Source organism: Mesoplodon mirus (genome assembly GCF_964341445.2).
Source record: "Mesoplodon mirus genome assembly, chromosome: 3".
Lineage (NCBI taxonomy): Eukaryota > Metazoa > Chordata > Mammalia > Artiodactyla > Ziphiidae > Mesoplodon > Mesoplodon mirus.
Genome location: NC_138978.1, coordinates 77,508,877 through 77,522,992, shown reverse-complemented (window position 1 = coordinate 77,522,992; position 14,116 = coordinate 77,508,877). Strand labels below are relative to the sequence as shown.

The 14,116-nt window shown below is 33.8% G+C and overlaps 1 protein-coding gene across 1 annotated transcript in view; it reads right to left on the bottom strand.

Moving 5' to 3' along the window:
- Nucleotides 1-1,259: 1,259 nt before the first annotated feature.
- The window catches only part of PRKACB (protein kinase cAMP-activated catalytic subunit beta), a 142,055-nt gene continuing 129,198 nt past the window's right edge, over nt 1,260-14,116 (bottom strand). Inside the window, exons 9-10 of the mRNA XM_082615931.1 lie at nt 10,398-10,562; nt 1,260-4,511 (exon numbers count right to left, since the gene is read on the bottom strand). Of these exons, the coding sequence (XP_082472057.1) occupies nt 4,386-4,511; nt 10,398-10,562 (291 nt within the window). The 3' untranslated portion in view covers nt 1,260-4,385. The remainder of the gene's footprint in view (nt 4,512-10,397; nt 10,563-14,116) is intronic.

The following is a 14,116-nucleotide window of genomic DNA, read 5'->3' as shown; positions in this document are numbered from 1 at the left end:
GTCTGTGAGTACACTTTTTTTTTTTTTCTTTTTGGCTTATGGTAAGTATTAGCCAAGTATAAAGCATTTGAAGGGAGATGATGAATGCAAGCCGTTCACCATGGGAGTACACTCAGTGGGTGTACTAGTTTGTTAGGACTGCCATTACAAAATACCACAGACTGGGTGGTTTAAACAACAGAAATTTATTATCTCACCTTCCTGAAGGCTAGAAGTCCAAGATCAAGGTGTCAGCAGGGTTGTCTTCTGAGGCCTTGCTCCTTGGCTTATAGATGGTCATCTTCCTCTTATGTTCGCACATGGTCTCCCCTCAGTTTGCGTGTTCTTTCTGTCCTAATCTCCTCTTACAAAGACACCAGTCTTATTGGATCAGGGCCCAACATATGACCTAATTTTATGTAAATTATCTCTTTAAAGGCCCTACCTTCAAATACAATCATATTCTGAGGTACTGGGGGTTAGGACCTCAACACAGGACTTTTGGTGGGGCAAAATTCAGCCCTTATCAGAAGGCATGAAGTCTATTAAATAGGGCATATAGAAAATGTTCAGAAAAGCTAAAATCACAAGTATTTAACTTCTCATCCAGTATTTGTGTGTAAGAGAAAAGTTAAGTGAATTTCAAATGATGATAGTTCTGGAGTGAAGATATGCCCAGATTTTTATAATTAGTTACATAAGGAAGTGAGGAAACCAGAATTTATATTAAGCCCTAACAATGAGAAAATGAAGCAATCATAAAAGTAGTATCATGTTATAAAATGCATCAATATTTATGTTTGTAGTAACAAAGCAATAACAATGGTAAGCTATTAAAATAATTACCTAAAAATGTATTTCTTGAGGTAAAGGACAACTATAGAAACACACATTAATCAACCTGGCTAAAACTGGAAGAGGTAATGGTGAAGCACAAAAGCACCTCTAAAGAAAAAAAGTATAAATTCATAGTTCATTATTACAATAGTATGAGGACTCTTGTAGTGTCAATCTTTTAAATATGAATATTTTCAACATTATTTTAAGAATAATTTAGACTAATAGCATGAGAAAAAAGTAGAAACACTTTTAGATACTATGGAATAAATCTAGTAGTTTCTCAGTAAACACACAGTTTGGTGGACATTTCACCCTCTCTTGCTCTGTTCTCACCCAAATACATAAAAACTAGGAATCCATAAGCATATGTGGTATACGCAGAAAATAAATCAGGAAATAAGGGCACTGAATAGAATCCAGGACTCAATAAATTGTTTTATCCTTTCAAGATACTTTAATTTTGCAGTTATTGATTAATTAAAAAACACAGTTGTTTTCAGCATTTCCTAGCTACAGTAGTGCATAGGAAATTCCATTCTAAACAAAGAAGTAATTAATGAAATAACAACACACCTTAACATTTTACATTGATAGGTTACAGTTTACAAGGTGCTTTCACATACATTATTTCATTTGATTCTTCAACAAGCAGAAAAAACAGTGGGAAAGAAGAATGATTTTTTTAGGCTTACAGTGAGTATTTTCAGGCCAATGGGCAGTCACTACAAGAACATATCAGAACAAGACAGCAGTGCCCACAAGCCACAATATCTTTTTGGTAGGCTGACAGTTTGATATCAATTGGATATTTAGCATCAGTGAAGGAGGAAGGAATCAGAACAGACACGAGGTTCTCATGATATTCAAAGAATTGTAAGAACACTGTAGAGTAAGAAGAAAGATGCCCTAAAATATAGCCTTACCGAGACTTGCTTCTAAGCATGTTATCCCTTCAAAACGTCAAAAAGTCTTGCCACAACATATGAAAGTTAGAAGGGACCTTAGAAACTGCCTAATGGAACTCTTCCATTTCATAGATAAGAGAACTGAGGCCAATGTCATTGCTAATAGTGACAGGCCAGTCTTGACAGATGCCTTGACTTTCAGTCTAGGGCTCCTTCCTCGACAATGCCATCTCATTATTTCTTCTGTTTCAAATAATGTAATCTGATATTAAACACTGATTCATTCCACTTATTTATTAATCAAACTTTTATTTTTGGCTCAATTGTGGCTGAAACTGGGAGTTTTATATAATTCTAAGATATTCTAATTCAGTGTACTTGAGTGGTCAGAAATAGACTCCCTTGATATATTTGAAAGCTTGCTGGTGTCCTTTAAATGGAGAGTTAAAATGGAACGGCTAAATAGCCCTCAAAAACCAATGTATGCCTAGGGTAATCAACCTAGGTAGATTCTATAGCAAATTGTGTTGGGCAGTAGTAATTTCATTTTTTTTTTTAGAATTCATAGAAATCATTTTAATTACTGAAAACTAAAAATGTAATAATCAAAATGTCACCCCCATGATTTACTAAAATTATTTTGTAATAATTTTACAATAATATACAACAAAGGTACCATAGCATTTATAGCATACATATAGAATACATGATGAGCATGTTCTTGGGTCTAAATGAAATACAAAAAAAGTAATTAAAATTTTTTAGATTTATTAACATGATATATTTTTGTTACATAAAACTTGCTACAGCAAAGTATTTCATATTTTTCTTGCACATTTTAAATATAAGTGACCAACGAATCAGTATCAGCTTTTAAGTGACATGACCATGCAGAAACACTTGACAACCAAAAGATGTACAGACTGATAAGGAGAATATCTCAGACAGATTTTTTCAGTGTCTTCAAAGGTTTTACAAGGGTGTGGTACAGATGAAAAGAAGTAGAATCAGTGACCTACCTGCACCGATAATGAAGCAAATAGAGTGCTTATATACATTAAGATCAGTTTGATTAAACACAACTCATCTTATATGCATGTAAATTGATCATAAAAAATGAACACAGTTTATTTTCAACTATTTTGGTGTGTTGTTTTAAGATAGGTCACTGACACATAGAGATAAAACTAGACAGGAAATTTAAAAGCAAAGAAAAAACATATTTAAAAAACTGAGTTAAGCCGTGGAGTCTCAACAAACAGTGAATGAAATGTGCAAAAGTGCTTGAAATTTCCACATGACAGCAATGTTAAGTCAACTGGCAAAAAAGTATATTAAAAAAACTAAACTCAAATACTAAAATTGTATCTGCATGATCATAATTCCATTTACTGAAAGAAGAGGCAAGAAATTACAACATATCTAAAAATACCACACCTCAAAATTAAAACACAGTTGTGGTAGTTTTATAAATTTTGTCCCCTTTCCTCATTGCTGAGGCATAGGATGAAAGCCGAAGTTGCAACAGGGCCTCTACCTCAGGCTGACAAATATAGTACACCAGCATAATCACCTGACAACAACTTTTGTTCTTACTGTGACAAAACAAAGCAAAGCAAAGCAAAATAAACAAAAAAACCTCTATATTTAAACAAAAGTGCCTCTATATTGTTTACAAGAATCAAGCCACTTGTTTGACTTAGCTAAGTATTTGTTCACATTAATGTTCTTTTTACTTCATTTCTCTTCCTTTCAAAAGTTTACAATGGGGACTATTTGAGAAACTTAAAAATGTGTCACTTTCATTAGTCATGTTCTATTAAAATACTGGCTAAAATCCTTATGGAAAGTTAAAGTTTAGAAATCTTAGAACCCTTCTCTGATACCTACATAAATGCTGGTATCAAGTGAGAGAACCTGGACGATGATGATCCATATCATTAGCTTTTCCTGCAAATGAGACACGCTTGTCATACTGCACAGGCTGGTCACTTATTTACTCAAGGGGAGGATGACAGAAAAGGCGGTGAAGTGAAATAGAGCTTCTGATCTGTAGGAATCCAAATTGCTGGGTCTAGCTACTCTGTATTAGTTCTAGGAAAGTTATTGTTTTATTTGTATAAATATCCTTGGTGTAAAGACATTCTACCTTCAAAAATTGTCCAGCGTTTTGGCAAAACCGAATATGAGCTACTCAAAGTAAAAATAATTATTAGAAAGTATATCCTTAAGCAACTGACCAACAAAAATATTGGTAAGAACTACTAAAAGGAACATTTATCCTTCCCTTCCAATGTCACATAGCCGTAACACTGCCCATCTGCAACACCAACAAAATAAAATGAAGCACTATTTGCAGAAAAAATAATGAAAATGAAACGCGAAGAAATAGATTTAGGAGAAGAGGAGAAAGACGAACCAAAGAGAAGCAGGAAAGTGTCTAGTTCTGTGTTATGGCACAGACAATGCTTGCTTAGCGGTGCCTTGTTACATAGGTGGATGTAGAGTGCACAGACGGATGACGGCAATAAAGACCTCACTCAGTCGCTGGAATGAAGGAACTAGGTAACTGCTTCGACAAGGACGGTCTCAGCTCTACCTTATCTCTTAACAGAGTGCAAAGACTGAGTGTGAGCTCTGATGTCATCTTGTTGCTCATCTCTAAAATTCACAAAATTCTTTTCCACATTTTTCTGTTATAGAGACACGGATATCTTCTTCTTCATAGTCATCAAAATTGCTGGTATCTCCAGAGCCTCTGAACTTTGGTATGAATGGAGCTTCAACCTATAATTGAGACAGAGAGAGAAACAAGAGTGATATTGTGATTTATAATAAGAAATATATATTTGGTCTTTGTGCCAGTTAGTGGCACAAAGCTCCTAAAACCCTTGCATTTCCTGAGTTGAGAGTGGCAAAGGTGTCTTTTGTTATGTTAATGAGGTGTCTTTGGGAAAGCCCCTAAGTAACCTAAGGATGGAGGCTGGTTCCCAGGGGACCCAACCCTGTGATTAGAAGGTTGGAACTTTCAGTCCCACTCCCTGACCTTCTGGGAGGGGAGAGAGACTGGAGACTGAGTTCAGTTACCAATGGACAATGAATGAATCAATCATGCCTATGTAATGAGGCCTTCATAAAACCCCAAAAGGAAGGGGTTTGGGTTTCGAAGAGCTTCTGGGTTGGTGAACAAGTGGGGATTTGGGGAGAGTGGCATGCTTGGAGAGAGCAGGAAGCTCTGAGCCCCTTCCCACACACCTTGCCCTGTGCCTCTCTTCCATCTGGCTATTCCTGAGTTATACCCCTTTATAATAAGCTGGTCACCCAGTAAGTAGTTTCTCAGTTCTGTGAGCCGCTCTAGCAAATTAATCGACCCCCAGGCGTTTGTGGGACTCTTGACCTATAGCCCGTTAGTCAGAAGCAAAAACTGTACTGGCAATTGGTATCTCCAGATAGATAGTGTCAGAACTGTTAACTGCTTGGTGATATGGAAAAAGAGGAAAAACAAATGCCACAGAATTTCCAAACAAACACTAAGGAAAATAAATTCCGACTATTACTACACAGTGGCAATCTTTAAATGCCTTTAAGTCCCTAAATGATCACAACATTAAAAGAAGAAGCAAACTATAGGTTTGCTACTGATCTCAATATTTTCATTCAAGGAATGGTACAGGCCAACAACAATACTTGAGATTTCTAGGATAATTAACTGCTGGCATCAAAATGCTGGCACTTAAGGTTATAGAACTCCAGTTTTTCCTGTATCAGTTCCTTACTTCTAAAGTCCATTTTCTATCCCCTTTTCCTTAATTCCTTCCTCCTGAGGTTACAGATAATTCAGATTTATTTTTAATCATTTCTTAAAAATTCCCAACACGATTTTGTTTAAAATATCTGGCTATCAAAAATTTCTGAGAAATTTGAAAAAAAAAATCTCTTTTAGAATTACAAAATTGTTAAATTCTGACAGTTTTCTCTTTGGAGCCTAAAAATAAAATGTCTTTCCATTACTTAAAATGTGGTCTGTATAAAGACAATGCAGTGTATTGAATATGTTTGAGGAAAAGATTTGAAAAATTGAAACAATAACACCACAATTTACACAGCATCTATAATGTTTACAAACAATTATATGCAGGCTGTTTCATTTCTTCCTCAACATAACACTGTGAGGGAGGCAGGGAAGGTAGCCTTATTGCCATTTTACAGATTATAAAACAGAAAGTTGACCAAATTCATGTGACTAATAAGTGGCTAAAGCAGGTTTCAAATTCATTAGGTCTCCACTTCCAGTCCAGAGCTGTTTCTAATATTTATACCAGTGGTTTCCAAAATTTTTTGATTTATATGCCCTTTAGTAAAACATTTTTGAGTATATATCACCAATAAATGTATAGTTATTTATTTATAAATTATTTACACACATGGCTAAACTATTATAAGACACACACAAACAAGACATCTAAAAAGAATAAGGTAAAAAATAAGTAGGAATGGGAAGTCTAATATCTTATTGTTTGCCAGATGGTTGCCTATGTGCCCTGCATTGGATCCTGCAGTTCTACACTGCACAGAAGAATGGGCTAAGCAGACAGTCACCTCATGTCTACTAGCAAGGCAGCAGTTTAGGATCACACCTACTGAGGCAATCTCTGGAAAATGATTGTACAGTTTGAGCTGTCCAGGCCATTTTCTCCCATTTTTTGTCTTTCTGCCAGATGCCTTTGTCTATTCCGTTGTTCATAAGCACTTGGTCAGAGAATAAAAAAGGACTATGAAAATTATTCAAATTTACTATCATTTTTGTACTTCTCTACATACTTAGAATTGAGATGATAGTAAAACAAATGGCTATGTTAAAGTACTGAATTATTTCTGTTTGTAAATTATCTGGAGAGCCCCAAGTCCATTTTTGTTAATCATCAAGATTTGCTATTGATCAATTTGCCCAATAAAATAAATTGTTTGTTATAGTGTGCTACTTCTTGGCAGATAAGCTGTTTACTACCTGAGATAAATCCAGCCCTTTGGAAAGCACATGAATGCTAAATGAGCAGTAGAAGTTCTACCCATTTTAAGAATAATTGTTTAAAATACATGATATGTAAAGATTAGTAAATGTTGGCTAAAATAAATTTGAAAATATTCAAAATACATTATAAATCTTTAAGATACTAATAAAAAGTATAAACTTCAACGAAGTCTAATCAATTCATCTAAATATAGCATTAATTAACATAATATAATAAAGATAATATAAATAGTGATAATTGCAAAGGGATATAAATGATTTTATAGGAAAATATAAATTTCTATAATTGACTTTATAAGAGGCAAAAATTTGAAGAGGCCAATATCAACAGGAGAATTAATTTCTTAAAATTTCCAAGGTATAAATATAATTCCTATTTTCCTTAAATTTCCCAAAGAATAAGAAACATGGAAAATTTCCAGACTCATTTTATGAATGCATATAATCTCAACTCCAGAAAAACAAAAACTATAGATCAATAAAACTTATGACTATGGAAGTAAAAATCCTAAATAAAACTTTAGCAAATTGATTTTAGGCAGATATTAAAATAATAATACCCTAGGATTAAATGATGTTCACTTCAGGAATGTTAGGATATCTCACTGATGTAACTCCTTATATGTCAAAGAAGATAAAATACAGTAAACTAGCAATCAAGGATATTTCCTTAACCTGATCAAGAATACTTATCCAAGGCAAATAGCTAATTTCGTATTTGGTGGTAAAGCATAAAAGGCATTCCCATTCAAAAGAGGAACAAGATAAGACAGCTCAACAGGCCCACTGTTTTAAAATATTATTCTAGACATTCTAGCATATATAATAAAACAAAATGGAAATAAAATATATAAATATTGAAAAAGAAGAGGCAAATGACACCTCCGCCCACTGTGATTATCTGTCAATAAAATCCAAGGAAATCAATAACAGAATTTATTTAGTAAGGTAGCCAATTGTAACAAACATAGAAATGTTTTCTCCCATGTGCTCTTACAATGGGAGAGAAACACATTCACAGTAGCAACCAAAATATAAATTTAAGGAATAACTTTGAGAGAGAAATTGGACCTGTATGAGGGAAGGGGTTTCTAAAACTTTATCAAATGACAGAAAATATCTGAATTAACTGCAGAAATATAACATGCTCATTAAAAAGAACCCTAAAGATTTTGGTTCTCTTCTAATTAATATACTATAATCCCAATTAAGATCACCCAATACAACATAAATATTTGGAAAGACCAATAAAACAGAGGAGTTATTGTTTAATGGGTACAGAGTTTCAGTTTCGCAAGAAGAAAAAGTTCTGGAGATGGATGGTGGTGATGGTGGCACAACAATATTAATGTACTTAATGCCACTGAACTGTACACTTACATACGGTTAAGATATTAAATTTTATGTTATGTGTACTTTACTACAATAAAACTGGAGAAAACTGAATTATGTATTTTTCATAAATATTTATAAGAATTCCACATATTAAATATATAAGTATTCTGAAAATTGAAATAAAAAATACAAAGCTACATAAAATGGTGTGGTGGTGTGGTATACAGTACAAGAAGAGACAAAAAGAGCTCATAAAAAATGAAGTTCAGAAACAGACTGAAGTGTATAATAATTTAGTATTAGGAAAGGTGGAGTTTCAAATAAGGAGTCAGATAATTATTATTCAACAAATGCTAAGAGGATAATTGGTTAATTATTAAACAACAATAGCAAAAAGAAGTTAGATCAAAAAGCACTAAAAGAAAATGTGGATTAAATAAGTCACCCAAATAGAATCTTGTAGTAGGTAGTAACTGTGATGTAATGGCCTGAAGCTAAGGGGAAAATGCAGGATCGGAAGAAGTAGATCTACTACTGAAGGTGGTCACTGAAGTCATGGGAATGGACTGTGGTGAGGAAAAGCACAGAAAAAAGGAATAAATATACCAACTGTTAATAGAGGTGCTGTCTGGATGACGGGATTATGATGATTTCATATCTATTTACTTAACATATTACCTGATTATAACTACATGAAACATACCTCAACCAGAAAGAAAAATAGAGCCTGGACCAATCTATTTAATCTTTCTCTCCAAACTACTCTTCCTTTTGCATCCTCTACCTTAATACAAATTTTAAGGATGAGAAATCTGATGCTTTAAAGTGGTTAAGTAATTTGCTTGAGATCTCACTCCTAATGGTTGTCTGATCTGGGATTCAGATCAATGTCTACCTAACCCCAGAGTTCATGCTTGCTCTTTTCTGCCTTCTGAGGAAGAGTCTTTCTACTCCAAAATTGCTCAAAGCATGAAAGTTAAGCATGTAATATGTAAAATCTATGAATATCTTATGAAACAATGTACTGTTCAGTGGTTTGGAGCTTTATTTTAATAACCATGTTAAAAGGTCTTTAAAGGGGTAATGTGATCTTGGAATTGGGAATCTGAAGAACTTGGAATCAAACACAGGCATTATTTAGCAGCTGTATGATTATGTTTAAAGCAGTTAGCCTTTCTGAGCCGGATTTTCTTATCAGTAAGATGGGGAAAATGGTACCACCTATCCCATAGGATTACTTCAAAGATTAAAATGAGAGGTTACAGAGTTGCTTTCATTAATTTGAAAGTACTGCATTGGTGCTAGGAAATTTAGAAAAAACATGAAAATATAAAATATTTATTTATTAGATCTAAAATCTATTTTAAATTGCTTTGGACCTTGTTCTTGACTAAACACAACCAGCTGAGATAATGATGCTAATGGCTATGTTTCATGAATTTAATGGTTAGAGAGTTTTTGAACCCCTTTGAGATGCAAAGGCTGTACTGCACTCACATTGTTTTGGTCTTGCTATATTTTCTATTTGCTGCATTCTAAAATTCTTTTAATGTTTTTTAAAAAATCTTTTATAAAAAATATAAATTAGAAAAACTGTGCTATTAATAATTTGAGCATTTACATTTTTTTCCTAAGGAAGTTCACTCATGTGGCTGCATGGCATTATTAAATGTGGCAAATTTCTGAAATATTATAAGTTTTTGTTTTATGAAAAAAAAGAAAAAAATAACATATTCAAGATGAAAACACTTTATTCATACAAACTATCTTTAACTGGGCATTTAAGAAGCAAAAGGAGAGATAAAAGTAATTCAGCACTGCAAAATCTTTTCTTAAATGTCTCAATTTATTACAAAGGTAAAGTAATAATGACTGAAAAATACCTGATGAATCCAGCACTTAAACGTTATTATATCTGGCTGTATGCCAATTCTGGGTAAGAGAATATATTTGTTTACATATCATCCTACTAATGTGGCTTCACATCAGTTTTGAAGTGCAAACCATTACGACATTGTCTAATATATAACTGCCATGGCATTATGAAAAGAGGCATGGGTAGGAAAAATTTAACCAGGAAAACATTTCAATTGGTGGTCAAAATAGAATATACACTTTCCCTTCTATCAAGGAGAAAACTCATTTTTAAGTTGTGGGCTATAAAGGTTCTTTAAGTCCTGCATAAGATTAATTCAAAAGGTAAAAAAAAAAAAAAAAAACCATGTGTTAAGTTAGATACCTCTACTACATATAATTTAAACAGCAACTTTTAAAAAGCTTTTAAATTAAAGAAAGAAAAGGCTCACCTTCCTCTGGTAAATAGCAATCCAATCAGTTGTGGCAAACCACTTGTGAGTTTTTATATCACTCACACCATTCTTTAGATTTCCAAACCGCTTCGTCAGGTCCACCTGCAGCAGGTTCCTTAGAAGGTCCTTGAGATCTGAACTGAAGTGAGAAGGGAATCGAACCTGCAAAACAGACCATGTGGTAAAACGCACATTCCAAAATTTTTTTTGAGGTGATAGATCATTATATAAACAAAAATATATAGTGACGACCTTCAGATACTTTTAACTACACACTTCAGTCTCCATAGTATTCTTTAAAAAAGAGAACTGAGTCAATGAATTAAAACTGTTCTTGTAGGGCCTTGTTTTGGTCATGGACTCTCTTTAAGAACAAGGACCCCTCTCCAGAAAAATGTGCATAACTACAGAACTTTTCCAGCAATGTCAGAAGGTTTACCCATCTTCAAGAGAGACCCCTTGGATCCCACATGATAAATCTTGTGTCTTAGCGACATACAAATTTAAACTTGCAATTTAAATAGAAAAAACACCATATGAAAGATATCAGTATGCACATTTTTGAAAGAGATGATCAAAAAGGAAGTCTAAAAATGATTATAAAAATCCACACTGCCTTTCATAGCATAGGAAACTACTTTTCTTTTACTTATGAGTGGCTTTAAAAAATATTCTGCTATTATGCAATAGTGTAAAAAAAGGATTTAGATTGGTTTAAAAGCATTTTCCACTTTCTAAACTGTGAAGGCTTTACAATTAGTTGACCAGCCCCCAGCCTTAAAAACAAACAAAAAAAACCCCAAATAACTTAAGATGTTATATATCAAGTAATCAATAAAATAAAGTGCCAGTCATCAGAGACCTAGGTCTACTTTTTGTTTTGTTTAAACACATTCTTCTCCTCTAACTCTCTACTCCAACCTAACTCCCAGTTCTCACCCTATTATTAATATGGGTACTGAAAAATTAAATTAAAATGAGTACTACTAAAGGATGATATTAGAAGAAACAGCTGCATCTATGTCTCCTTACTCTTCCTTCATTACTACCACCTCTCCATTATCCTTTTCAACTTGTGTTCAATAATTTCCACTGCCCTCTTCCCCATCACACACACAAGGTATGTATGTGCATATATACACATGTGTGTGAGCACGTGCACTTTCATTTTAATCCCATTTTACTACTGTGCACTTGTAGGTCCCATTTCATGTTCCCACCTTCACTAAATACCAACATTATTCTCTGGATTATCATGGCTTTAACTTCAAACTGACCATAAATCTCTGAAGAAATGCTTTAAAGGGTTAACAGATCCACTTCTGAACTTGCATTCTTTCTTTTGTTCTCTACAAGTGCCACCATCACCTTATAACTTGCAATGTGCATCATTACATTACCTCAGGTGATCTTCACAATGCACTCATTCATTTAACTATGCTGTAGTATTTATGCATGTCTGTCTCGCCCAGACTGTGAGCTTCTGGAGGGAAGGTACTATGCTATTTTTTTGCTTCTATTCCCAGGATTTATTAGATCACTTCAAATAATATACTTCATCCATTCCACAATTGCCTATTGAGTACCTACTATGTACCAGGCACTGTTCTAGGTGCTGAATATACAACAGTGAGCAAAAACAAAGTCTGATTTCTTGGTACTTACATCCTAGTTGGATATGACATACTTGGTGAATATGGTATTAACTCTTTTCTAAAGATGGAGAAACTAAGATTTCAGAGACATTATATACCTTACCCAATCATTACACTATAAAGTAGCAGAGCTGGGACGAGAAATCTTGTCTTACAGTTCTCAGCCTAATGAATTTTGCTCTTTATTACATTGTCTTCAAACATATAGAACTTCTTAATTTATATTCTGACTTTGAAAAAGTTCAACATACTTGATGTACATTCTCATGTTCTCAAAGCAGAAGTTAAATCATTAGGATGCAAAGCTAGAAATCTATGGCAATGCTAGATTCATAACCATAGTCTTCTGATTGCCACTCTCATGCTATTCTGTGAATAAATATTTCTCAAAGTGTGGTCCTAGGGACCACTTTCATCTAAATCAACTGGGAAGTAGAGGATGATAATGCAGTTTCCTGGGGCTTATCTCAGATGTTAATGGTATTGGGCCTGAAAATCTGAGCTTCTATCTCCAAGTAATTAATCTGTACATGAAAGCTTGAGAAGCACTATTTGTAACACTATTTACTATTTATGCAGAAGTTTTATTTTTTCTGCTAGTGACAGATCAAAAAACAATTTTAGTGTAAGTAATAAACTAAGTCACCATCATACCAGAGGAATAGTATTGTGTCAAGCAAACAAAGACTATTTGAAGGTTGAAGGTTTGGGGTCAACTCATATTAGCAACTAAAAAAACTTCATTTTTGCAAAGCCTATATTATTACAGATTATTAGAGGTTTTATGTTCTAAAAAAAAAAAAAAGACATGAACTACCACCCTCTCTAGTTTTTGCTTTTGACACAACGGCTTATTAGAAGTCAGGCACTATGCCAAACAGTTTATATGCACTGGCTCATAAAATCCAGAACATAACACCGAGGTAAATACGATTACTATCCCCACTTTACAGGTGATGCAGTTAAGACCTACAGAGATTAAGTAATTTGCCCAGGACTGCAGAGATAATAAGTGGTAGGGCTATAATTGAAAACCAGACTCTCCAACTCCAGGGTATATACTCTAGCTTCAGGTTGTTGTCAGGAACTTTATAAAAGAATGAAATTTTCATCTTAAAAATATTTGCTGTGTATTTCCTCATTTATCTTACTTGGAGTAAAAACTAGAGAATATAGGGTATTCAAAGACACACTGTCCACTTGAAAAATACGATTATTGATACAATGGTTATATTCTAATTTTCTTTAGATTCCAAAGAAATAACTTATTTGAAGTATACTTATCTTCATTTAGAATAGAGTTTGCATGAACTGGTCAATATAATGTGTCAGTTATTCTCCACTTCATGATGTTCAGAATGGTAGACAGTGATGTACTACATATAAACTATCTTCTGAATTCAGGTAATATGCAATGCAATGGATAAAGAATATATACACCTGAATAAAGTAGTTTTTTATGTGGAATGCAGATACAGTGATGGTCTTGAATAGTTAATGAGAACATTTATTTGGTTAATCCCCAGAACAGTGATTCTCAAATGGGGAATGGTGGTAGAGGGTTGTGATGGTAGGTATCAGAACCATTTGGGAATCTTTTCAAATTCTAGACATGTCCTCCTCACCTCCACATCACACCCTCTTCCTCCCCAGAGATTATGATAGGTAGCCCACACTCCCATAGTAAGCCATGTTAATGATGGGGATCTGTCATACCCTTAAAGTCTACTGGAGGGGAAATAATGAGAATCATTGTGAGAGTATTTTTTCCATGATTGTTCTGAAATGTAATCAGAAATGGAGTTTCTTTGTTGACTGAACTTTCCAAAGAGCCATGTTGATTCATCAACTGAAATTAGCAAAAACTAGAAAATAAATGAAATTATGTTTTAAATGCAAGACCTTTATTTATAGTATGTTAACCTGGAAACACCAAAGACTTCTATAATGAGATGATTCAAAACTGTATCAAATTTTGATACTGTATTGTTTCTATCACTGTTATCAATTATAACTGCTGTAGATGTCAAAAGTAAAATCAGAATTCTAGAATATTGCAGC